The following is a 26,707-nucleotide window of genomic DNA, read 5'->3' as shown; positions in this document are numbered from 1 at the left end:
ACTGCACTTATGTAAATATTTAGTTATATATTTATTGCACTTATTTATTATTTTTGGTTTAAAGTTTTCAAATTTATTTATTTGTTTATTAAATATCTTATAAGATTTTCACAATGTTAACACCCAATTTACCTAATTTTTATCTAATTTACCCTACTCGAAATTCTAGTAAATACCAACATTTGCTGTTACACCGACATAATTTATTATTTTCCTCAATTTACCATCAATTTACTTGATCTCGCACAAGGCCATAGTATATAACATATATTATATAAAAAAAAATATATATATAATGGAAATGACTATTAGCTCTACCTGTTTTATTGATTATATGTTAAATTATACACATTGATATATATATCAACTTATTTTAAATAATTTTCTTACTATTATATTTGATGAAAATTTAACAACTCTGAATTTGATATTCATTGATTATAGAATTTCGCGAACCGCTCTGTCTTTTACGCTATTTGACCTTCAATGACATTCAAACGTTTGTTTCAGTTGGGCACACTGAATGTGAAGTTGTCACTTGCATCAATAAGATTCCAGAGTTCGAAGAGTTTGCCTGGGCTTGTTGTAAAAAGAACAGAAAAGAGCTGCAGTAATTCCATAATGGCATTCAACAAATTAAGCATTGAAAATTTGGATTTAAACGGAAAGCGCGTATTAATGCGGTAAGTGTAAATAACTCTCTCGATTTCATTACATAAATAAAAGAATGTATTTACAGCGTTGACTTTAATGTGCCCATCAAGGATGGTAAAATAACCAGTAATCAACGTATTGTCGCAGCTTTGGATAGCGTAAAATATGCTTTGGAGAAAAATGCCAAATCTGTGGTAATTATAAGAATACATAATAGTAACTGTGTACCTTTTCTGTATATATAATATAATTACATGTGTGCATGTAGGTGCTAATGTCGCATTTGGGTCGTCCAGATGGCAACAAAAATCCAAAATACACTTTAGCGCCAGTTGCTGAAGAATTAAAAACTTTGCTTGGTAAGGATGTCACCTTTTTGAACGACTGCGTTGGTTCCGATGTTGAAAGCAAATGTAAGGACCCACCAACTGGTTCAGTTATATTACTAGAAAACTTGCGCTTCTATACTGAAGAGGAAGGCAAAGGTGTCGATCCTAGCGGCGCAAAAGTTAAAGCTGATCCAAGCAAAGTAAAAGCATTCCGTGAAAGTCTTGCAAAATTAGGTGATGTATATGTAAATGATGCATTTGGTACAGCGCATCGTGCACATAGCTCAATGATGGGTGAAGGCTTTGAGAAACGCGCTGCCGGATTATTACTCAATAAGGAGCTTAAGTATTTCTCAAAAGCTCTGGATAATCCACCATGTCCATTTTTGGCTATATTAGGTGGTGCAAAGGTCGCCGACAAAATTCAATTGATTGAAAATCTTTTAGATAAAGTTAACGAAATGATAATTGGTGGCGGCATGGCCTTTACTTTCCTGAAAGTTTTAAACAACATGAAAATCGGTTCTTCTTTGTTTGATGAAGAGGGCTCCAAAATTGTACAAAATTTAGTTGAAAAAGCTAAGAAGAATAATGTACAACTGCATTTACCAGTTGATTTTATCTGTGGCGATAAATTCGCCGAAAACGCTGCCGTAAGTGAGGCTACTGTGGAAAGTGGTATACCTGATGGACACATGGGTTTGGATGTTGGCCCAAAAACAAGAGAATTGTTTGCTGCACCCATATGCCGTGCAAAAGTTATTGTCTGGAATGGGTAAGTAATTACAACCTTTGTACTTAATAAGTAAAACAATTGCTCTCTAAATATACTAAACAATTATTTTTATTGCAGACCACCAGGCGTATTCGAATTTGCTAACTTTGCCAATGGCACAAAAGCAGTTATGGATGCAGTTGTAACAGCAACTAAATCCGGTGCTGTTACAATTATTGGTGGTGGCGACACTGCTTCATGCTGCGCCAAATGGAACACTGAATCTTTAGTATCACACGTTTCTACTGGTGGTGGTGCATCACTCGAATTGCTGGAGGGTAAGACACTACCTGGTGTAGCTGCCTTAAGCAACGCTTAATTTAACGCACATCGCTGATGTTATCATAAATCTACGTTATAATGAATGTTGTTAATTATTTACTATATTTATAATTATTTGAGATTAATTATTACATTGTTAGAATTTTGTCAACATCCATAGAATATTCAACGTGTAGTAGATATACGCTTTATAAACTGTCATTTGTTGTAATTGTTGTGGTTACACTCTCTAAAAATTTAGTTGTTAATAGTAAATGGAAAATAATAAAATTCCGTAAAATAATTTATTCTAAATTAAAAAGTGTTTAAAAATGGAATTCCCAAGAGTTTAATATATTAAGGAAATTGCTATGGAAACTTTCGCTTTTTGAAATATCGTTTAACAATAAATTCAATTGTCTGTCTTTAAGGATTTTTGGTTAAAAACTTGGTCGCATTTAAACTCTATAAACCCACTTATATTAATTTTACTTATAATTTTATAAAATCAAGAATTAAATAATAATCGAAGGCGTAGTTATTACTGCTTTGTAACTTTATTAATACTGTAACTTAAATTTAATTTTTGAAAATGAACAATCATGATAGCTTAGTGGTTATATACATCCTTAACTATTACCGTTTAAATTGAAATTTGTTATATTAGTCTTGTCGATACGTTGAACCATTTAGGAGTAATTTGACAACTCTTAATTACAATTTGAGAGCCACTCTTTTACTTTAAAGCTAAGACTTCTCCCATTGATAGAATTGACTGAACCTGCGAACTAAACTAATTTATCTCAATCAACTGATCTGGTCTGATCTGATCTCTTTTTTTTGCATATTCTTTTCTCATGAGGTCTAGAGTTTCATTTGCTAAAAGCACGATGACTAACATTTAAAATTTTTTATTATTTTTGTTATTATTTAATTTTTATTAATTTATAAGTATCGAACGTCATAATCTTCTACCCGATATGCACAGCTCAATTTTTCATTGATTTACTTCGCAGTAGTCAAATAACTCATTCGAGTCTACTCATTTTCTAACCCTTTATTTGTCGTTCTAAAGACGTGGTTACAGTAACCTTTGTCTTTCTCTATTAATTACTGATAATTTCATCTCAAAATTCTAAACTTATTTATATTCTTAATTGTATAATTTTAAGACGTTCGTAATCACGCTCGCTGGTCAAAAACTCTTATCAAATGAAGACAAGATGATAATGAATAATTATTCGCAAATGAATATATTAAAGAATTTGATGAAATATTGTATTTAAAGAATTTGAAATAAGACTGCAAAAATTGTAAAGCTTAACTCCGAATTATGCCGAAAAAAAACTACAAAGACCCCCTACTAGCTCCTAACAAAAATATTTCCCTTTCTTGTACGAATTGGTAAGCTTAAGATCATGTAGCTATAGCTTCTATAATTTAAATGAGATGTAATAATAATAAACAACAAAGACGTCCCATTCTATGTTTTTACCAACACCCAAAAATTATTTACAATTTTTCACTTATACATTAAAAAAAACTTCTCCGTTTTTTATATATATAGATATATATAATATTTATTATAACATTTTTATATATTTTTATATAATAATACATTCAAAATATTTTTCTTTTTTTAACACAATGCAATTTTAAAACACATATAATATTTTTATACATATTTAATGGAGGATTAGGAATAAAATGGATTCATAAAAGCATTATATATAATGCTATGCTTTAAGTTCATTTTTCATGGCACACAAACCAATTATGTATTTTATATATTTAAAATATCTTGCATGTTCTGATATGCTAAGTACAATTATATATCTACAGAAATTCAATGATGAACATTTACATTTGAATCAAATTTATAGTCGATTTATTAACTCATGAAGGTTCAGTGACAATTCCTTCAGCGGTATTCTCTTTAAATACAAAATCTTCTCTGTTTGCACTCTACTTGTTATACATATGTGCACTACAGAACTGTGATTCTAAGAACCTTGAAGAAGTCCTCGCAGGCTTGAGAAGACACTATTAACTTCAAACTGTCATTATATTCATTATATTTGGTCTCCCATTATATTTTGAAGACCAAATCTAATCAAAATTCAATATAACTTCAAAATAAAATTTTTTTTCATAGTTATTTTTGTAGTATTTCAATCGAATTGATTCGATTTATAAAATATAATATAACATATATATATAATATAACATATACATATAATATATAACATAACATATATATATAAAATATAATATAACATATATATATAAAATATAATATAACATATATATATAAAATATAATATAACATATATATATAATATATAATATAACATATATATATAAAATATAATATATTCGTATATATGAATATTTCCTTGAATGGAATAATCCCGAAACTAGTTCCTTGATCCAAGTTATTATAAAGAAATAAATTCAGTGTTTAGGCTATTAATTAGTCTTACTGACTTAACAAAAGGAGCAACTTCTAATATTTATTACTAAGTAATATCAACTGATTATATTGACCAAAGTGACGAGGCACAGAAAGCCTCATCACCGTGAACAAATTTAAAACGAAATTTCCCTTTCTCTTAGTCTCAATTTTTAAATTTATATTAAAATCAACAACGATTTCACGTTTGACGTGACCGTGACAGTCTGCATAACATAACCCGTAGCTGCAATATAAACTAAACAATATAAAATATACATATGTTGAATTGCATTTAGATCATTACACAAAGCTATTCAATCTGATAAATATACTTATAGAAAAACTCTGTTCGAACTTCGAATAAAAAAATAAGGTATTGATATGAAAATAAACATAACAAATTTTACAAAAATTTCGAGAACGCCAAGGGTTATCTATAAATATGATCGAAAATTTTCCAAATAAAAATTAATTTTGAGTCATGATAATTTCATACTTGTTTAAAAACAAAAATATATTAGACATCAAATTAAAGTATATTTAATTAACTAAAAGTTAATAAATGATTTAATTCTTTATTCGATAAACCATTTTCAAGACAATCATTTTCTAAGTGAAAATTTTTTGAGTACAGGTTTTTTGAGTGAAAGTTTTTCGAGATGTTTATCAGATAGCCTTTTTAGATACCCTGACATCAACACACGATTGTTTTTGTTTTTCAAACCAAGGAACGATTTAACACACACTAAAACCGAAACACCCTTTACCTATTTATTTCAAAGTTTATCATCTTTTTGTATGTTTATAAACCTACATTTATAGACCTGATTATATCCTTACGATTTGAGTTTGTAGTGAATTTAATGCAGGAGCACTACATGACCTGAAATTATCTTCTAGACTTATTTACGATTCAGTAGTTCCACAAAAAAACAGACTCTTGCGGATCTACTCTTGTGATATTCTTAAATTGGCTAAAAATTAAATAACTATTAGTTTAATTCAATAATCAGGAAACGGTTTTAGAAGTGACATTGTTAAAATAACTGTTCACTTCGAAAACCGGTAAATAGAAATGAACCAAATTATAATACTACACATCTTGTAAATACATTACTTTCTTGCGAAATTTGAGTTCATGGCAAGCGATGAACGTTGTATGTTGTTTAGATTAGATTGTATCCGCGATGTTATGGATGATTGGTTGCTTATAGCTTTTTTCATCTCTTTATCAACAAACTCTTTGTCAAAAGTGCTTGATCTATGATTTTCTTCCTCGCGCGCATATGCTTCACGATGCTTTTGTACGGCACGGGTTCGAGTTTCCTCACGCCAAGAAGCATTTGCCATCATTTCACGTAAACGAGCTTCCTTCTCTTCAGCGTTCAAAGAACTATTACCGGTTTTTGTTTTATACTCCTTTCGTGGTTGCTCATACGAAGAATGCTGCCTGCGTGGTGTGGTTGAACGTGAACGTCTGCGACTCGAATTGCTATAACTTTCATGCCTAGCTGGAGATTTTGAATGATAGTCCGCCTTCTTATAAGTTTTGCTTCTAGATCCACTTCTGCTTAAATGCTTTGATTTATGACTTGTACCTTCATCGTATTCACGTTTTCGTTCCATAGAAGACCTTGAAGGCTTAATGTAACGTCTATCATTACTAGGGCTACGATTTCTTCGACCTGCATTACTTCTTGATCGACTTCTGGTAGAACGCCTAAATTTATTTGCTGTTGACACCTTTGCTCCGTACTTCGAGCTTTTTGGTGACTTTGAACGTTCTTTTCTATCATATTTTTGTCTACTATCAGCATAGCTTCTTCTATCTCTACTATTTGAACGTTTGCTACTGGATTGTTCTGTAGTGATTTTATTATCTCTACGTTTCTCTACTATTGGTGATAACCGTTGAATTTGTTTATTTGAATTAAAAACAATTTCTTCACTACCCCAGCTTTTTGAGCGACCTCTGGTGGCATGGTCTTCTTGATAACGTATTTTGCTAGGTTTAAGCTCGGATTCTTCACTACTCCAACGATTCGAGAGATCTTTATTTGAGTATTTCATTTTAGAAAATGCACCACGTGCTGTATCTTTGCTATATCTGTATTCACCTTCACAAGTACGACTCCTTGAACGACTTCTACTTAAACGCTTCTTATTAGTAGTCCTACCTTTTTCACGTATTTTTTCTTTCGAAACTGATCCGCGTGTCATTTTGTTTTGCTTAAATTCATATTCATCATTACTGCTACTTGCACTCCTTCGCTTCTCTTTAGATTTTTTATAGTCTCTCACTTTATTAGCTGTATTGTGATATTTTGGTGATTTGATAGAATGTTTATGTTTTCGTTCATTCCGTTCAACACTGGAACTGCTACTGACAGAATTAGTCCTAAATCTGTTTTTATTTTGTCTTTTAGAGTTACTTGGACTACGTCTATGGCGAGTATATTCAATCTCCGTCCCTCTAGATCTGCTGCGACTACGACTTCTCTTGCTTGACTTGCCACTCCTTTTCTTAACACCAGTAGATTTGTCCAATTCCTTTGTAATAAATTCATATTTGGCTCCAAGGAGCTTTGTTATATCTTTATTTAAATCGCTCATGTTGTGTTTGAATTTTTTGAAACGCTTCTCCAACTCCTTATCTAAATTTTTGCCTTCCTCAGAAGCTGAATCGTCATCGCTGCCTTTATTTCTAGATTTCTTCGATTTTTTCCTGTGTTTTTCTTTTGTTTTTTGGTCATTTTTAAGCAATCGATGTAATTCCTTAAGTTTAACAGGATTTTCCAATAATTTCTTTCTGGATTCCATTTCTTTTCGTTTTATAGCCATTAAAGGATCTTCCAAAATTTTTCGCTGCAAATCTACTTGTTCAGTTGTCATATTATCGCGATAAACTCTTATAGATGTTGGTATGCACTCATGTTCTACATGATTTGCCGCCCTTTTCATACCTGGCACAAATACTTCTGTACTTTCCTTCTCTTCAGCTTGCAAGGTTTCAAATGTTTTATCAACACGACGACCAAGCAAATATTCCTCACGATTAATCAGGTTCGAGTTATCTAAAAATAATACAAATTAGTTTAAAGTTTAATAAGCTCTTGAAACTGTTAGAAACAATGTAAATGATATAATTACTTCTATACATCCAATCCATTTTGCCGTTATTGTCATTACTTAATACACCAGATGTTTCACCAACTTTGACAAGCCGTTCGCGGTATTTTTCCTCCTCAATTTCTTTACGAAGCTCCTTTAATCTTTTATCCTCCTGACTTTGTGCTTGTTCCGCTTTCCAAACCCTTTCCTGATTTTTTATTGTGTTCGGGTGCCAAGATTTTTTCAGGTTCTATTTATATAAAATATTACACTTATTCAATAAATTTTTATAACATATATAACTTACGAGATCTCCGCCACCCATTTTGGAAGTATTTTATTCTGCAACAATGAAATTTACACTGTAAATTACAATTATTAATTTTAACAATTTGATTCTTTGAAAAACTTTAATCTTTTATTTAAAATTCAGCAACTTGCATATAAGTACTACACAATTTGAAGTGATATCGTTCGAGTTTAAACACAAACTAACTTTCCTAATAAACAACTGAAATAAAAATATATATTGCTCTACCTGACAATAATTAGATACACCAGACATATGCACGAAACACAATAAAAATTAAACTGTCAAAAAGTGCTGCCAGACCGAAAAAATAGCGCTCTTTTAAAACGAACAGAAATTCTGATTATCGTAAACAATTGATGCAAATCATGTTTAAGTAGAATTTTTTTTACTGTTTTTTTCACAATATGTAATTATCACAATTCAAAAAAATTATACAATTAAAACTTTCACATTTTTATATATTACTATGTTTATATAAAAGCAAAAATTGGATTTACATTGCATTTACATTACTCCTAATAATACAATTGCACTTTATCTAAATTTACATGAATCAGCAATTTCTTCCTATAAGTCTCTACACTTTTACTTTAAAAGTTAAACATATACATGAAATACAAGAAAATACGAAAACCAATTTGAATTTCATTTTTGTGTTTGAAATTGGCTATATAATGCCATTTGAATGCGCCATTTTGTTTTCTTATTACTTAAAATCCGATTTTAATAAACAAAATATTTGTCCTTTTTTTCATTTAAATTTTTTTAATAATATCTTTCTGAGATTGTTTTCGTTTGAAATTTATTTCGATTTTCCTTTTATTATATAATTATTTATACTAAAACTAACAGCCGTGACTGTCATATTAGTATGTTTCGATAAATAATTACAGACTTACAGACTTTATTTGAAGACTTTATATAAAATTTTATTTGTTACAATAAATGAGATGTATTTTAACATAAATAATGACAAACTAATCCATTTGTGATGGTGGTACTGTATTTGTATTTCCACCTAGTCATATTTAATAAAGTTATTCGATAAAATAAGCAAACATACATTCTTGCTACATGCGTAATTTCAGGGGTGTGTTTCTTGATATAAAAAATTAAATTTAAACTAAAATTCAATTAAACTTGAATATTATTATACTAAAATTTCACATTAAAATCAATGAAGACAATTATACTGACATACTTAAGTTACAATCAGCTGTTTTGCTATATTCATTTATTTATTCATCGATGTAATTTTAGAAGTGTGAAATTAAATAATTTAATTAAAGAAATATATTATACTTCATATCATCATTTAATTATTTCAAAGTGATTTGTATACTTCAGTTTTATAAAGGAACATATCAGTGTCATTAATGCATTAGTTTTAATTAAAAACAGTTTTATTGAAACTAATTATCACCTATTTATACTTTGTTTTGCGTTCGCCTGCAAAAAATGTATCATTATTAAACACAATTTTATTATAATATTGTTATTAAAAGAAATATTTAATTAAAGTTGGCAAATAAGTACAATTAGTCTTAAATGTTATATGATAGAATGTATAGCACATATTAAAATAAACCTATATGAATTAACCAATGATATATATTTACTGTGTAAAAAACGTTTAAGCGATAAGGTAAGTATGATAATCAAGGCCAGCCATTTAAGTGGACAGACAGGAAATTATATTAAAGTTCATGATCTCTAATAGTATTTTTTACAAAACTTAAAGATTGAATCCAATCAACGCTAATATATAATATATATAAAATAGAATTTATAACACTTTAAAAATATACAGAATTGATTTGTAATAGTAAAATAAATCACATTCATTATGATTTGGACTGTAGTAAACACAATACAGCTATTGTTGCAACTACATTATAATCATCATAATGATTCATAATCACCATATAAATGAGGGAACAAAGTACGTTAGTTCTTTGCGTTGCTCTATTCATCTTTTGCTCTCTTTTTAATAATATGATTTTTAGTTAAGATTATTTTCCAACTATTTTCTATATATTCTCTAATGAAGTTGGATTAACCAGTTTATACTAAACTTAAATAACTTACATAAAAAGTCTGTTCCACGAGCTACTCATAGTAAAACATGAGTAAAACAGAAGTAAAATTTACACAAAAATACTTGAAAATTTGCTGGTGAAACGCGCTTGTGTATACACAGTGTTTACTCAAAGTTACTATGAGCAGCTCGTGGAACAGACCTAAAATAAAGCCCAAACAAATATAAATGAAATTTAAGTTTTCTCTAAAATTAATAAATCGAATGATAACCTCGAATTTATTAGTTCAAATGCAACTTTGCAGTATTGAAGCCCATTTGCAAATGTCAGCAGAAAAGAGAAGAATAAGTGAAGAATGTCACAATGACTACTACTCTTAAAAACATAGCCGCGCAAATTTTCAAGCAAATATTTTAGCAAAAAACTACACGGTTTGTTTTGTTTAAATTAATTTTCATACATTAATTGTTTTAATATATAATATAATTCCTTAACTCTACGTTTTGGATGCTACTAAAGAGTTTACGTTAATATTTATGGCGTACAGTTTAAAAAAAATCTTTTTCATAGATTCTTACAGGTGAGAAAACTTATTTAAAAGCTTTCATTGGCGATTTCAATAATATTTTGTAAATATATGTATATATATATAGACAGATTATATTATGTTGTGGTTGCTTAAGCTGGTATTTATAATAATATATATATAATAAATAAATATAATAACATATCTCACTATATACCTTGAACGGTATTTTGTAATAAAGGTATTTTTTTAGAATTGTTACAACCCAAAATGTTTCCTTAAACCTTTTAAGCAGTTCAGTTTGCATGGAAATAATTTATTCTTTGTGCCGCTTTACGTTTTGCTTTTCATATATCTGTACTTATGAGCTAACTTGGCATAGCTAATCGTATATTGATATATGTATATTAGATACGTATATCTTTGCTACCTGTTTCTGAGTACAAAACCTTCCCGATTGTTAGGTTTAATTGTCCCGTGAAATTTAAATTATATGAAAAAAGTCCATAACAATTTGTTGTCATAAGTTTTATAACATTTTATAAAAAACGATCCAATTCTTTCATGACCTTCAAAAATATTTTGAAATTCTTGGAATTTAGGATTTATTGAATCACTTAATTAAGAGTGCGTGATGACATTTTTATTTATTACTTTTGGTTTTTGTATACATTATATTGTACAGTACAATATGGTTAAAAGTTATGAAATTTTTTAATATTGGCATAGATCAGCAAAAAGTTTTTTGCTTGCTAAAAATCTTGATTAATTATCAATACATGATAAATTTATCAAGTTCACAGAATGATAACTAAATACTTAAATTATAATTTAGACTTTTGAAACTGTTCTAATCACTTTACCTAGTTATCGGGCGCTCTGAATACCCTTTATAATAATAGCGCTTCACAATAATAAGTATCAGGTGATTATTTAACATATTTTCAAAAAATTATAAGGCTTTATGTCTTGATAATTCATTAACTAGACAATCTTGTAATCTTACAAAAATAATTAAACATAAAATTTTATCACTTTATTACGTTACCGAGCACGTCTCAATGCCTGTATCAATAATAGCACTACACAATAATAACTATTAGGTGATATTCTAACATATTTCCAGAAAATTATTAGACTTTATGCCTGGATAATTCGTTACTTAACAATCTTGTAAATATACAAAAATAAATAAACATAAAATTTTATCACTTTACCAAGTTACCGAGCATGTATGAATACTATTAATATTTTTTTTATATATGTATTTTTTTTTTTTTTGATCACTTTAATAATTATAAGTACTCACAAGAAAATTATACCTTACGAACTTGAACATATCAAGAATAAACCAATCGCGATACAGATTTTAGTTTAAATATCCTTTTTGGTTTAACCAATTTCGGACCACCGTGTGATGCACTAAACGACTAGCTTTGAATATTTTTTAAAAGTTTATAAAAGTAATTATTTGAATGTTTTTTATATTTACTATTAAGTTTGATACCTTAATAATATAAAAATACATATTTCTACCAGTTTTCGTCTGTCCAAGAGTTTACCTTGTCAGACACAGAAAGTGTTCAAAAAAAAAACCATTTTCAATCAAATAAAAATTAAAATAATTAGAAATAAAAACTGATTTTACTTGTCCCCAGACGCCGGCGAAAAAAGCCGTGTGGTTAAACACACATTGGGGTCTATAGTACTATATTCATAAAATAATGCAATATAAATTTTAGTCGTTAGGTAAAGATAAAGTGAAAGTAATCTTTCAAATAAATATCAAACTTTTCTCATTTACTTGAACTTGTGTTATTTTACTATTTGCTATAGAAATTTCACCATAAAATTCCAAGTTCGAACTTGGCTGTTACTTAATGGATTAATAACAGAACTCTTCCACGCATTTACCATCACATCTACCCTATTTAGTATTTAAATACAGAGTTCAGTCTAAATATCCTTATTGCTTTAATAACAAAATTCTTGTCCGCATTTACCGTCACATCTACTTCATTGAGTACTTTATATATATATGCTACTTTTCATACTTTTCAGCTAGAATGGCAACATTTTTTCTCATCAAGTTCACGTTTTTTGTTCTTAATACCCCCACAGCTGATAAATGTTGGATTATGACTGGACTGGTGTGGTGAGGGGCAGCAGGTGCTGCTTTATAATGCCGTGCTAGCGGCAAGCTTAATAAATGAGTGTGTTTGCAGTTTTGGTGAGTTTTTCGGCGGCATTGGGTTGTTACGCTTTATCCGTGGGTTGTTGTTAAGTTTAAAAAAGCATTTTTTTTGTTTTTGTTAATATTGCATTTTTGCACAATTTTTTAAATATATCATAACGAAATTCTTAGTAATATATTAAATAATAAAAAAGGATTAATATGTCTGTGAAAACTTTACTACCAGCCAATAAGGGAATGCTCGGATCAGCAGTGAGCTTGAGCACAAGACGTGCCAAGTAAGTTTTAAAATAATAAATAAAATTAAAACAAAATACATGAATAAAACAGCAGTCTTGACAAATTCAATACAATTATATTAATAATTTATTTATTTGCTTATATTTAAAATAAAATGTTATATATACATAATAATGTCTATAGTTTGGTGCCTAACACAAGCAGTACAACATCTTGTTGTGTACTTGCAAAAATAAATACACACATGCATATTTATAAAATCCAAAAAAAGTTCCACGTTGACGTTGACGTTGAGGTTGACGTTAGTACATTGTTTTAACATTTTGTTGTTGTTTAGTTATTTTTTCTATGCTGACGATGTCATTACAAGGTCATGTAGTAGGCAATCATTCCATACTATGCTTTCAATGAATTTTACCCTTTTTAGTTTTACTACCGTTTGCCCAACGCATGCAAGTGAAATTAGGAAGACCAACCGTTAAATGGCAACGTGATGCACAGTCAAGTAATAGTTCTGGTTGTTGTTATTGTTATTGTTGCTTTTATATCCCCACACCGGATATTATCAATCTTGAGTTGTGTCATTCCAAGTGCAGTAAGCTGCAATCTTTACTTCTCATATTACATTTAAAGCTGTTTTGCGTTTCTTTATATTTTTTTAATTAATTTTTTTTTTTGTTTATTTTTTTTTTGCAAATACTTGATAATGATTAGAAAAAACAGATGTGTTAATTATTGAACGAAATCGGTTTACAGTTCTTCCATAAATCAATTGCAAGTGCAATTTAATTTTAGCCTTGAAATATTTCTAATTAATTTTTAATTTTTTATTAATATTCGCAGCTGATTTTTGGAACGACAGTAAATAAGATTTTTGTTTGTGAGTACAAAAAACAAAAAAATTAAAATAAAAACATAAATAATTTAAATTCTGAATGAGTCTGATTCTAAATTTAAATGTTTAAATTTTTCAGATATATGCCCTATTATTTTAAAATAAATCTGCTTGGTCTAGTTGTTTATACTAGAAAACACAAACAAAATGTTGCAGTCTTATTGAGATATTTGTTTTCTTAATAATATATTTATTGTTTATTTTTACTTCACATTCTACTAGACGACAATATAATATATAATAATGATTATTGAGCAATAATAATACAGCTTTTATCTAAATTTTATTTAAATTACCCACATCATCGCTGTGAGAAAATTGCTAGGTTTATTTTGGAAGCTATGGAAATATTTCTTATAATATGCAAAATAATATATAATAAAAAATTTATCTTAATATTATGTAATATTACACAATATTAGATTAAATGATTTCGCATAAATTTCTTCAAAAAAAAAATTAAAATAATGAAATGGATTATTTCATCTCCCCTGTATTTCTTTTAAAAAAATAATGAAATGGATTAAATCATTTCGCGTATATTTCTTTAAAAAAAAAATAATGATAAGTTGATTTTGACTTTGACGAGATTTCTATATCCTTCTTCCTCTATATTTCTTTTAATTAAATAATAAAATGGATTGAATCATCCTGCGTATAATTCTTTTAAAAAACGAATGAAATGGATTAAATAATCTTGTGTACATTTCTTTTAAAAAAATATTGAAAAGTTAACTTTGACTTTGTCGAGATTTCTATGTCCTTCTATATCATTCTTCCGTATATTTCTATAAAAAAATAATAAAATGGATTAAATCATCTTGCGTATATTTCTTTTAAAAAAATTATGAAATGGATTAAATCAACCTGCGTATATTTATTTAAAAAAAAAAATAATGAAAGATTAACTTTGACTCTGTCGAGATTTCTATATCCTCCTCCCCTATATTTCTTTTAATTAAATAATAAAATGAATTAAATCATCCTGCGTATATATATAATTCTTTTAAAAAACGAATGAAATGGATTAAATTATCTCCCCTGTATTTCTTTTAAAAAAATAATAAAATGGATTAAATCATCCTTCTTTTAAAAAAATAAATAAGTAAACTTTGACTTTGTCGAGGTTTCTATGCCCTTCACGCAAATAATTTTGCTATATATTTTTCCTATTACACAATTTTTTTTTAATTTTATCATTATTTAAAACTTCTCCTGCTATGGCATATGTCCATATAGCCTCGTAATCGGAATATCCGAATTTAAAGTTGCAACTTTTTACAAACACCAACGAGAGGCGCCATCTGTTGTCGTAGCTCGCAAGAATCTAGAAAATTGATAACATAAAAAGAATTAAAAGACAAATACGTGGGTTATGATATGGATAAATTTTGGTGGCGTGAGAAGGGAGCAGATGATTTAAGAGTAAACATGAATTGGTAGATCGGAAGTACCTGAATTAAAGTACAATTTTCCAACAGAATCAAAACGCAAAAAGCTAGCCAATTCTATCAGGCGGACCGACTTCTATCAAAGACCGAAAGGTGAGGGAATCTTTTAAGAACAAGAGTGGATTAAGGTTTAGTTGGTTTTGATTGAAACTGGCATGGGTAAAGCAAAAAACCTAACGATTTCAATTCAATGTGGGATTTTAATTGAAGTTAACGTGGGTCTGATTCTTATGTTATGCAATTATTTTTTCTGCTATAGGTCATGAATGCGACTTTGAGATGTACACCAGAAGCGTTCAGATGTACTTCCCAAAGCTAGTATCGGTTGCCGGATACGTTGGGTTTTGGAATATACAACTGAAAATTATATTTTAGTATTGGTATTAGTTAGTTTATTTTGTATAATCAATACAATATATTTGAATATGGCGTTTACTTAATAAATCCGCTCGTGTTTCAGTTTGTATTATGTGTTAGAACACTTGTCTTAAATAAAGTGTCACTCTTTTTTCTTTATTTTTAGTTTATAAATGTGCTTCTATATCTTTTAATATATAATATGTACACTTTGTTTATGTAGCACTTTAAAGATTGTTAATTTTTTATACACACAAGTGATAGCTGGAAGTTTATAGCCATGTATGCTATATTGTACAATATAAAATAGATAAGATTTCGACTTTTCTTTTATCTTTTAGAAATGTTTTAATTTTAAAAAAGAAACTATTTGCTCTCTAAATTATTTGCTAATTTAACTTTGAAAATGCAAAATTTAAATGGAAATGCAAAATTATAAAATACAATAAATTATTATAATTAATTATAATTTTAATAAATTAATTTCTTTTATTATTAACTGCTGTAAAATATTTTATACTTAATGTTTTAAAATCAATTTAAAAAAACACAGACTATAACTAAAGTATATACCATATAATGAAGATGTGTGGGGTTTAACAAGTCTACTCTTGTTTATTAAGTTCACTGTTTCCAGCTCTGCCAATTCTCAAAGTAAAAGTTGTCCAAGGAGTTAAATTTTTATCTAATGATATACAAAAAGTAACACAATAATTATTTTTTCTGTCCTCCATCAAGTTAACTTCTGTAGGAGCTCTAATAACAGTCATATGGAGATTGACACTTATCCTTGCTCATTTTCTCTGAACTAGGAGAGTTCTGATTTTGTGTACCATATCTAGACCCTAGTTTACCTTAGTATATGTTAGATTTATGCCAACTGCCAGGTTCCTCTTTTCTAGTGTTTTTATGTTTAATAAGCATTTTAAGGAATATATGGAGATTCATATTTCTTTATTATTGACCAATTTTGCTGAGTCTGGTCAATTCATTAACTTTATAAGCGAAATAAACTTTCACTTGTTTTATTGAGGGCGAATTGTATAACGATATACTCTAACTATACGCTGTCTTTACACGTATGAGTGTTGGGTGTCCATAAAAGCACAGGTATCATCAAATAATCTGGTATTACACCTTACTATTTTAGTTGCTTCATGTATAATCTCAACTTAATCTTATATAAAACTACAATAGTTTAGTAAACTAGTGCTATTTAAATTATTAAATGTGTCTTGAAATGTACCGACCCATCATTTTGATCGTAATTTTGTGCTATTTTGTAAATATTAAACGACTTATCGTTATTTAACAGCATAAAGTTCCAATAATACCTAGTAGATATTCTATTTTTGTATATAGTACTCAATGTTTTGTATGCATTACTTATATATATTTTATATATATTAGTTTTATATATATAACTATAATATTAGTACATTATATTACTTAATGGACTTACATGCAGAAGTCCATCGTTATTTAACAGCACAAAGTTCCAATAATACCTAGTAGATATTCTATTTTTGTATATATTACTCAATGTTTTGTATGCATTACTTATATATATTTTATATATATTAGTTTTATATATATAACTATAATATTAGTCCATTATATTACTTAATGGACTTACATGCAGAAGTCCATTATATTGGACTATTAGACTTGTTGGTCTGTCAACAACTATTGCTGGACTGTTACGTCTGACAGCAAACATGATAACAGTTTGAAAGCAGAAAAAGTTTAAGAAAAAGTTTTGATATGTAAACAAAAAAAAAAAATAGATGTCCCAACAACAGACGCATAAATGCACTATATAATTGTAGCGTGCTGCAGTCCTTATTTCTTGCAATTCGCTTCTTTGTGTAATGTATGTTAGTTAATGCTTTATATCAGTGGTTCCCCACTTTTTTTTGACCAAGGACCACAAAATTTAAGATTAATAAACTGTATGATTATATTAATATACTTTATGCATCTCTGGTATAATGATTTATATAAAAGCAAGGGTACATTATACATATAAGCTATAAATAGGCCTATATATATTGTTACTTGAAAATTGTTTGTGCTTATTTTCTAATAAGTGAGATCTCAGTAGACAAACTATAAGCTATGTATCTATACCTGTTAAATTTCATTCACAAACCATTTTTAACTATCTTCAGGTGGTCCGCGAACCATCGGTTGGGAACCTATTTATATAATCAGTAATTAGGGTTCAATTTCCAGCTCTTAAAAAAATATGTATATAAAAAAACTGGTTAAATATTTGCAAAAATAATTTGAAAAGTGTAAACCTCAGCATTAAAATATATTTTATATAGGCTAGTTTGATTAAAGACCTATCGATTTTTTTTAACATAGAATCTTTGGACTGTCAAGTTTTATATTTAAAAATTTCCTGTATATGTTTGAAAATAAATTATTTTAATACAAATAAAACAAGATTAAATGCATTTTTATTAAAAGTGTTTAAAAATATATTTGCGATCAAAATATTTATATACGTAAAAATTGATGCCAACGCTAATAAATTGACGTCACTTGTATTTGTTGTTTCTTGTAAAAATTTCTATATATAATTACATATATTGTATCTATACATTTATATATATTTATTTATATGCATTTATTTATATATAAAGATGTAGAATTTTCCATCTCGTATTGATTATTGAATATGTTGTAAATATTTTTGTTGACAAACGTCAGCATTTTCTTATTGCACTTATATTCAATTATTATAAATATTTTTATATAATTTATTATCGCTAGAATTTATTTTTAAATTGAATTTTTTTTTCGTTAAAACGATTAATTATTGCATTTTGTCTTTAAAATAAAATCTTTTAATCGTATTTTTTTCAACTGCATTAAAAATTGTCACCCATTCTACGTCAACTCTTAAGTTATATACCAAATAAGTTACATCAAGTCAATGACATTTATTGTGGAATCTAAAATAATTTTTACCTTTTCTTGCTTCGACTAAAAATTCTATATTTAAAATTAATCTAATACATTAACATTAATATCATATTGTTTAATAAAAAATATAGCTACATAGACATCAAATTATGTTTAATGGATGTTTAATGGACTAAAAATAGATATATGGTACACAGCAATTGTTTATATGGATATTAAGTGATATTTTGATCTTTAACGGGTAAACCTTTCTTTGATACTGTATTTTCGAAAAACAACGAAAAATACACCTCACCTTCTAAATGCGATCTGTATGGTTTCTTAGATCAAGGTCACCTCTTAGTTCGGTACCCGAAATTAAACCATTTTTTAAACATTGAATACCATGTACTTATATTATAATAATATAAATTAAAAAATTAAAAACAATATCAAGTGATCTTATAATGTATTATTTGTTAAATGGACACTTAATCACTTAATAGAGCAATCTATTTTTTAGGTTCCCTTGTCATCTTCATCCTAAATACTATAATTGGGCTATTACGACTATAACTTAAAAAAGACTATACACTATACATTGTGACCGAAAAGCTTTCGGAAATTCTCATTTAAAATTCGCGCGCTGTATATTTTTCGATATTTTAAGTTTATGTAGTTTGGCAGCACTGTTCCTTAATTACTATGCCAAAAATGAGCGCGATCTGTCAGACAGTTCGTTTACGGCAGCTGTTGAAACCAGTTCACCTCAGTAGTGCGTTGCGAAAAAAACAATGGAAAAAAATATTGAACAAAGAGTTTGCATCAAATTTTGTTTTTCGAACGAAATTTCGTGTGCAGAATCGTTGCGAATGCTACAAAAGGCTTATGGGGAATCAGTTTTATCGAAAACTCAAGTTTATGAGTGGTACAAAGCCTTTCAGGACGGTCGTACGACCGTCGAAGACATGCCGCGTTCTGGACGACCTTCGACCTCTACCACCGACGAAAACATTGAAAAGGCAAAGGAAATCGTGTTCCAAAATCCTCATGTGAGTGTTAGAGAGATAGCACGAGAGCTAGGCATCGGTCGTGAGATGGCTCGTTTGATTTTGGTGGACAATTTGTGTATGCGACGTGTCAACGCCCGGCTTGTTCCGATTCACCTCAATTTGTTCAACATTATCAACGATTTTAAGGCCAAACATTCAATAAATACCATCGAACAGCCACCGTATTCACCTGATCTTGCACCGTGTGACTTTTTCCTGTTTCCCAACCTCAAATTACCACTCAGAGGAACGCGTTTTGAATCCATAGAAGACGTAAAACAGAATTCGCAGAGGGAACTCAAAGCCATACCGGAAAGCGCCTATAAAAAATGTTTTGATATGGGAGAAACGTTGGCATTGTGTATCGCTTCTCATGGAGCATTTTGAAGAGGTGATAAAATTTATGAAGATTAAGAATTTTGCGTTTTATTTATTTATTTCCGGAAACTTTTCGGTCACAATGTATATCATATTATACAACTAGAATGATATAAAATCCCAGATATATAGATTTTAGATAAAACTTTAATGTTGTTGTAGCCCAGATAATCCTATTATGGTTGTTAAAGCCACTTTAGTTCTCTTTCCGAATAATCTATTAAATTCTAACAAAAATGAAAAATGATACTCACTCATCTATGACTAATGGTTTTGACACCTATAATCGATTACTTAAGACACCAAAAACCTATTATATATTCAATGTCTGCAACATAAAAATATATCACAATTTTTAAATATAAACAATTGTTAATCATTATTACATCCTAACTAATTCCGAATATATATCATTTAATAAATTTATATAAAAGTAATACAAATTTGAATGAATAGTTATAATATAAAAACAATATATAAATATTCATAGATGTAATGTATTAAATTAGAATATTGCAAAAATTCAACTTTCCAAATTTTCGTATTAGTATTGTCTTGTAAATTAGTCTAAGTTTATCATTAGATGTTATATATAACTGAAGTTGTTTCTTTCTTTTATAAATATATGTGGAGTTCCTACGTAGAATGAGCTTACCTTCTCATTCTAGAAGGTACCTTTCGTGGTTTGCACAACCTATAGATTCCATTAGAGACAATTTCCATTAGGTCCATTAATAACTCAATATAAGTTATTTCTGATACTATATCTTTTAAATGAAATTCAAGTCTGCTTTAATTCTTAAGTGATGATTCATCCTACATTGTCCGGATAGGATAACTGTTATAATTCTTGAGTTCTTCTTTGTTATTATTATTATTGAGTAAGGGATCGTGCACTGCGACCTAAAAGATCTATTGTGCCCCTTTGTCGGGTTAGAGTATTTTCCAAGTCCGATTTCTTTAATGAAAGACAGTATGGATCCTATCTTCCCCAGTCTTGAATCCTTATGATCCATGAAATACCCTCCTAGGTGTTTTTTTTCGCTTATGCATCAGTGCCGGGCTTAAGCACATGGTATGCCGTTTCTCTCTCTTCCCTACAGTATCTGCAGTCTGAGTTGGATTGAATTCCTGACTTCGATAGGTGATTATTCAATCTGCAGTGACCGGTCAGTAATCTCGTAATAATTCTTGTTAGTTTTTAATTGTACTATACAATCTTTAAAGCGTTTTAGGTTGTAAGTCCCTAAAAGCATTTTAGATTGTGAGAGTCTTGGTAGCATTACCCAATAGAGTTCTCTCTCTTTTTTCTCTGCGTCATTCATAATAATGGATAGAGCTCCTTTGCCTAGACCACAGAATGGTTCTGGGGCTATCATTCTTGATGTGGCGCGTCTTCTCGCAAGTTTGTCTTCTTTGTTAAGTTCTTAAAACTTTTTATATTAAGTATCTGAAGTAACATCATATATTGTCCAAATAAAACTCATTGTTTATTATTTAAATCAATATAATTCTGGGACACATAAATAAAATAAACATTCTTCAATATTATATTCTATGCTAACTTATATGCTGCCACAAAGTATGACTAATATAGTTCTAATATATTGAATATGTCCTCTATACTTAAATTGAAAATTTCATCATTCTATTAATTCCACATTTCCCAAAAATATTAATTAATATTATTATTCATCATTAATTTACTATTTTTTGATAACTTAATCACCAATATTTTAATCACTTATTATTAAGATAATAATAGAAAAAAATTATAGTGACTACCGAATCCAAAGTTCGATTAGAGATGAAATTAGGTTTGTACTGAGAAATATGAAATAACTTAAGTACACTTTGATTAGACAAATTACCCAAAACTCTATATAAATCATAAAAGGAATTGCAATCTAATTTCAGTGATTGAGAATGTAAATTTATTAACTGATAATTATAATTATAATAAAGTCTATTGGTCAATAGATTTTGTTTATTAACTTATAATTATCGACATTAGTGCCCTGCTATGCTTTTTCCAAAATTGTTTGATTTATCTTTTTTTTTTTCAATTTGAATCTTATCGAAAGCAAAAAAAAAAAAGTAATAAATTAGGAAGTATTTATTCACACTTCGTGAAAAAATTATTAAATAAACCTTATCTGTTCACGGTATTCACGTTATAGAAACGTGAGCGATTCTCTCTTACTTCAGTTATGAATAAAGTTCTAAGTTCATTCATCAATCCACAGATAAAATTATTGCACTTTTTTATGATTCTTGCTCGTAATGATGATATGAAGTTTTTCAGGGGTAGTATAAAGGTTATAAAATAATAGGTGAAATTATTAACTATTCTTATGGTATATAACGTCTACTAAATTAAATTGAAAATTTATTAATAAAATTATTAATACAAAATAGCTAATCTGGTTCATAGCAAAAAAGTTACTAGGATACCTACATAAACACTCTCCTTTTTCAATCTAAATTTGGGAGGGATGAAGAAAATTTACCCGCCTGAACGATTAGGAACTCCAGGACGAAAACTCGGCTGCTCTTTAACCTGAATTTTCAGCACAACAAGGAAACTAGCTCAAAATTTTTTATCAAGAACTTCAAAATATCTCCTTCAGTCTCCAATTTTTTTTATTTCCAGTGTTTTTGTTCATTAAAGTCTTCTTATGAAGACTGAAGTTATCTCGATTAGTTTCTTTCATTAAAATCCTGCCATCCTGTCATTGGGGTCCTGTCATATCATTAGGGCTTTTGCTCTCTCTCTGGAATTAATAGCAGCTGTCCTTCACATTTTCTCAATTGTTATATTATCAGTAAAATATATCTTCTAAATATAATATACGTTTAACATTTAAAACGTCCATTAACGTATTAATTCAATGGTCAGCTACTGTTGTCCAATATCGAACTTCACAGTTACAAGTTTAAGCCGAACTTGGTTCCGTTTGTTATAATCGCAGTCTTATTTGTTTAAGAAGAAGTATTTTGAGTCAAAAATCTTGATCTCTATATATAATACTTATTTGCAGTTTTAAGAAAATTATAAATTCTTTCAAATCAATTATATCATCATTACTTTAGAAAATTCTTGCAAAGTTAAAAAGTCTAACTAGCAGTATTATATTCTTTCGAACACAAACGACATTCTTAAGATGAGTCTAAAGAAGACTCATAAAAAACCCAACATAAAAACAATGACTTTGTACGTCAAATAGATCATTTAAAAGCCTAATACTACTCTCAGTCTTCAAGTTATTTTCTTTAATATTAAATAAACTAAATAATTAAAAAGCTGAAATAACGAAAGTATATATTCTCCATCATCGCTTATTCTTTTGAAAGCTGACGCTAATTAGAAACATCAAGCTGCGACAAGTTACCCAGTACTTGTTCGTTCCATGCAAAAATGGATTTACTCTTATACTATTTTTGCTAATAGAATTATTTGCATACTTATAACATATCCTACTTACCGTAGCCAGTTTATTCAGCTAATCATTCCACCTGAAACGATATTCACAAAATCAAAGTCAAGTCCTATACCTATAATCTGTTAATCTAATTTTAGAATATAACACCAAATTAAGCTTGAATAAATATTTTCGATATAAGTGAACCTTAAGTACTTACGTTTAACTTTCCCCAAGAGGTTTTAGTTCGATGTCTATCAGAGGATGTCATATAATTTATACTATGCTCAATCACCGAACATGAACACTGTAGATAGATGTATTAAAGAACGTTAGAATTTAAATAAAATTATATATTTGTTTATATATGTTATTCTTATTTTCATGAATAATTATTATTTTGATATTCTAGATCATGGTTCGCTGGTGTACAGATGGGACCACCTGATGCTATTTTAGGTGTAACAGAAGCTTTTAAACGTGACACTAATCCAAAAAAAATCAACTTAGGTGTTGGAGCCTATCGTGATGATGATGGTAAACCATGGGTACTACCCAGTGTACGCAAAGTAAGTAAATTATATTTACACTTTTTTTAAATGAAACTCAAATTGACTTTATTTTATAAAAGCTAAAAGAAAGAACTTTCTTCAATAGTCTCCTATATATAAATATATGTAATATACATGATGAAGAACTATTTTTCCATCGTCTATTTTTAATAACTAATATAAAATTTAAAAAAATTTTATTGAAAAAAAATTACCGAGCCAATATATACTTCGAAACTAAAATTATAGTTTAGGGAACCATACCTGAAAATTAAATCTTCTGTTTTATTACTGCCCATCGGATACGCAACTTGGATTGACTATGCTGAGGGCTTACTTTTTCACCGACCTCAACCAGCTTGAGGACCCTTCTTTAAACAGCATTTTAGTCTTTATCAAACCTTTTCAAGGCGGTTTTTAAACTTCCGAGTTCTTATACAGTAGTAATAGGTGAATAGGCCTAGATGAATCTTTAAAATCGCCGATATAACCTAACTTAACCCACTATTGTACCATAATGAAGTTTTTAATTCGCATCTGTTTATAATCTCTCGAGATGAAGGCAGCATTTTACGTACAGCAAGAACTATCCCAGCCTGACTGAAGTCTGGATATACCCATGTACTTAATTATTTATTAGACAATGTTATGTGTGCCTCAAATGTAGATCAACTTCTCATGACGTCACCTGTATGTTGTCATGTCCAAACGTACACAATACTTTAAGCCCTTTTGATTTATGACCTAACTGAGGTGGTCAGATTCTTTTAATCAGCCTGGAACCAGGCTACGTACTATATTCTGATATATCCATATTAACAATCAAGTTAATAGATCTTATAGTTCGCTTGTCCTTTGCGTGACGTGCTTACACTGCTATCTACAATATATACTATATTAATGCAATGAAAAAATATTATAGAATAAAGCACTTAAAAAGTTTTACCTTAGAAAAGTGACTTTCCGTAACTTTTAAATTTTCTTCAATTTATTAATTTTTCTTTATTATAAAATTCAGGCTGAAGAACGCATTTTAAACAAGAAGTTGGATAAAGAATACGCAACCATCATTGGCATCCCCGATTTTTATAATAAAGCCATCGAACTGGCTTTGGGAAAAGACTCACAACGCTTAAAGGAGAAACACAATGCAACGACACAAGTAGGTTTAGTTTAATTTGGCATCTACATTTGTCGTAGTATCTATTTATTTTATATACTATACATATCTACTTATGTTATATACTATACATATCTACTTATGTTATATATGTTACTACAGAAAAATACATAATATGCATTGAATATTAATACAATTTTTTTCAATAAGCAGGCTATTAGTGGTACAGGAGCTCTACGTGTTGGCGCTGCTTTTCTTAGCAAATTCTGGGAAGGCAATCGTGAAGTCTATGTACCTACACCAACATGGGGTAATCATACACCCATTTTTGAACATTCCGGCCTAACTGTCAAAAAATATCGTTACTACGATTCCAAAACTTGTGGTTTGGACTTCAAAGGCTGTTTGGAAGATATCTCTGTAAATATATTTTTTATATTCCTGAAATTTTATATTAATAAATAATTCCATTGTATTAATAAATAAAATTTTTACAGAAAATACCTGAAAATTCAATAGTACTTTTGCATGCCTGCGCACATAATCCCACTGGTGTTGATCCAACCAAAGAGCAATGGCGCGAATTATCACAAGTGATAAAGAAGAAAAATCTTTATCCTTACTTCGATATGGCTTATCAAGGTTTCGCTTCCGGTGATGTTGATCATGACGCACAGGCAATACGCATTTTTGAAGCTGATGGCCATCAATATTGCTTATCTCAAAGCTTTGCCAAGAATATGGGTCTCTACGGTGAACGTGCTGGAGTCTATTCAGTCATTTGCGCTAGTAAAGAGGAAGCAGATCGTGTTATTTCTCAAATAAAAATTTTGATTCGTGCATTGTATTCCAATCCACCAGTACATGGAGCACGTATCGTAGCAGAAATTTTGAATGATAAAGACTTGCATAGCATTTGGTTGAAGGATGTCAAATGTATGGCTGAGCGTATTATTAACGTACGTGCACAACTTAAACAGAATTTAATTGATTTGGGCTCTTCACGCTCATGGGATCATATCACCAACCAAATTGGTATGTTCTGTTACACTGGCATGACTGCCGATCATGTTGCACGCCTATCGAAAGAGTTTAGTATTTACTTGACGAAGGATGGACGCATTTCAATGGCTGGCGTTACCAGCAAAAATGTTGGGTATTTAGCACAGGCAATGCATGAAGTTACCAAGTAAACACAATCCTCTGGGATTGAAAAATTACACCCATTTTAAATAAAATTTAATTATCACTGCATAGCAATATATTAAATTTTATGCGAAAATATGTAGCGCACATTGTACTTGTTGTATGACTTGTAAATTAGAAACAATCAAACATACTGTCCGATTTTAAAATTTTTTCTTTGTTTTTTTTGTTGTTGTAAACTAAATATTAAAAAAGATATACATATTATATTTATTGTATATTTAATATACTTGAATATATATACCTTTTTAATTAAAAAGATTTCTGTCTTTTATAATAGTTTACACATAATTTTTCTTTACTTTCCTTACAAGTATGTGTATTAAAAACAACAAAAAACGTAATTTTAGTATTAAAGTCTAAGTTAATTGAAATAAAGTCTTTATAAAATGTTAGAAAACTTGTAAAAAATAGCATTTAAAAATTGCATTGAATTTGTTTTACAAAAATGAATAATAAAATCTG

General features: G+C 28.9%; 3 protein-coding genes across 8 annotated transcripts; 2 read left to right on the top strand and 1 right to left on the bottom strand.

Moving 5' to 3' along the window:
• The first annotated feature begins 444 nt into the window (after positions 1–444).
• LOC119688071 (phosphoglycerate kinase) lies at positions 445–2,335 on the top strand. The gene is made up of 4 exons (XM_038102705.1): positions 445–683; positions 740–848; positions 923–1,758; positions 1,837–2,335. The coding sequence occupies exons 1-4, from the start codon at positions 487–489 to the stop codon at positions 2,075–2,077; spliced, it is 1,383 nt and encodes a 460-aa protein (XP_037958633.1). The 5' UTR covers positions 445–486; the 3' UTR covers positions 2,078–2,335.
• A 2,711-nt stretch (positions 2,336–5,046) lies between these two features.
• LOC119687914 (pre-mRNA-splicing factor CWC25 homolog) lies at positions 5,047–8,292 on the bottom strand. Of its 6 annotated transcripts, none has more exons than XR_005253282.1 (5): positions 7,893–8,112; positions 7,625–7,835; positions 5,592–7,548; positions 5,289–5,448; positions 5,048–5,219 (listed from the first exon to the last, which is right to left on the bottom strand). XR_005253282.1 is itself a non-coding variant. In XM_038102465.1 (5 exons), the coding sequence occupies exons 2-5, from the start codon at positions 7,908–7,910 to the stop codon at positions 5,388–5,390; spliced, it is 2,247 nt and encodes a 748-aa protein (XP_037958393.1). In that variant the 5' UTR covers positions 7,911–7,947; positions 8,124–8,292; the 3' UTR covers positions 5,048–5,387. The 6 variants fall into 6 exon arrangements, 4 of the variants coding, with proteins under 4 accessions (XP_037958395.1, XP_037958393.1, XP_037958394.1 ...); XR_005253283.1 differs by having other exon boundaries at positions 5,048–5,241; positions 5,299–5,448; XM_038102465.1 differs by adding an exon at positions 8,124–8,292 and having other exon boundaries at positions 5,048–5,448; positions 7,893–7,947.
• A 4,380-nt stretch (positions 8,293–12,672) lies between these two features.
• LOC119689616 (aspartate aminotransferase, mitochondrial) lies at positions 12,673–26,415 on the top strand. The gene is made up of 5 exons (XM_038104484.1): positions 12,673–12,935; positions 23,778–23,934; positions 24,935–25,078; positions 25,250–25,456; positions 25,534–26,415. Exons 1-5 carry the CDS (start codon positions 12,859–12,861, stop codon positions 26,227–26,229), a joined length of 1,281 nt encoding a protein of 426 aa, XP_037960412.1. The 5' UTR covers positions 12,673–12,858; the 3' UTR covers positions 26,230–26,415.
• Positions 26,416–26,707: the final 292 nt, after the last annotated feature.

Source organism: Teleopsis dalmanni, chromosome X (genome assembly GCF_002237135.1).
Source record: "Teleopsis dalmanni isolate 2A chromosome X, ASM223713v2, whole genome shotgun sequence".
In the NCBI taxonomy this organism is placed as follows: Eukaryota; Metazoa; Arthropoda; class Insecta; order Diptera; family Diopsidae; genus Teleopsis; species Teleopsis dalmanni.
Note: the sequence above shows the minus strand (reverse complement) of the source record. Positions and strands in the feature narration are given on the sequence as shown.

Excerpts from the sequence above, each read along its gene's own strand:
- LOC119688071 (XM_038102705.1), top strand. The coding sequence starts at position 487 with ATGACATTCAAACGTTTGTTTCAGTTGGGCACACTGAATGTGAAGTTG. Across the intron at positions 684-739 it reads GGAAAGCGCGTATTAATGCG|CGTTGACTTTAATGTGCCCA; the intron begins GTAAGTGTAAAT and ends ATGTATTTACAG. Across the intron at positions 1,759-1,836 it reads AAAGTTATTGTCTGGAATGG|ACCACCAGGCGTATTCGAAT; the intron begins GTAAGTAATTAC and ends TTTTTATTGCAG.
- LOC119687914 (XM_038102465.1), bottom strand. Across the intron at positions 7,549-7,624 it reads AATGGATTGGATGTATAGAA|ATAACTCGAACCTGATTAAT; the intron begins GTAATTATATCA and ends TATTATTTTTAG. Across the intron at positions 5,449-5,591 it reads AACTCAAATTTCGCAAGAAA|CCAATTTAAGAATATCACAA; the intron begins GTAATGTATTTA and ends TTTAATTTTTAG.
- LOC119689616 (XM_038104484.1), top strand. The coding sequence starts at position 12,859 with ATGTCTGTGAAAACTTTACTACCAGCCAATAAGGGAATGCTCGGATCA. Across the intron at positions 12,936-23,777 it reads TTGAGCACAAGACGTGCCAA|ATCATGGTTCGCTGGTGTAC; the intron begins GTAAGTTTTAAA and ends TTGATATTCTAG. Across the intron at positions 25,457-25,533 it reads GCTGTTTGGAAGATATCTCT|AAAATACCTGAAAATTCAAT; the intron begins GTAAATATATTT and ends AAATTTTTACAG.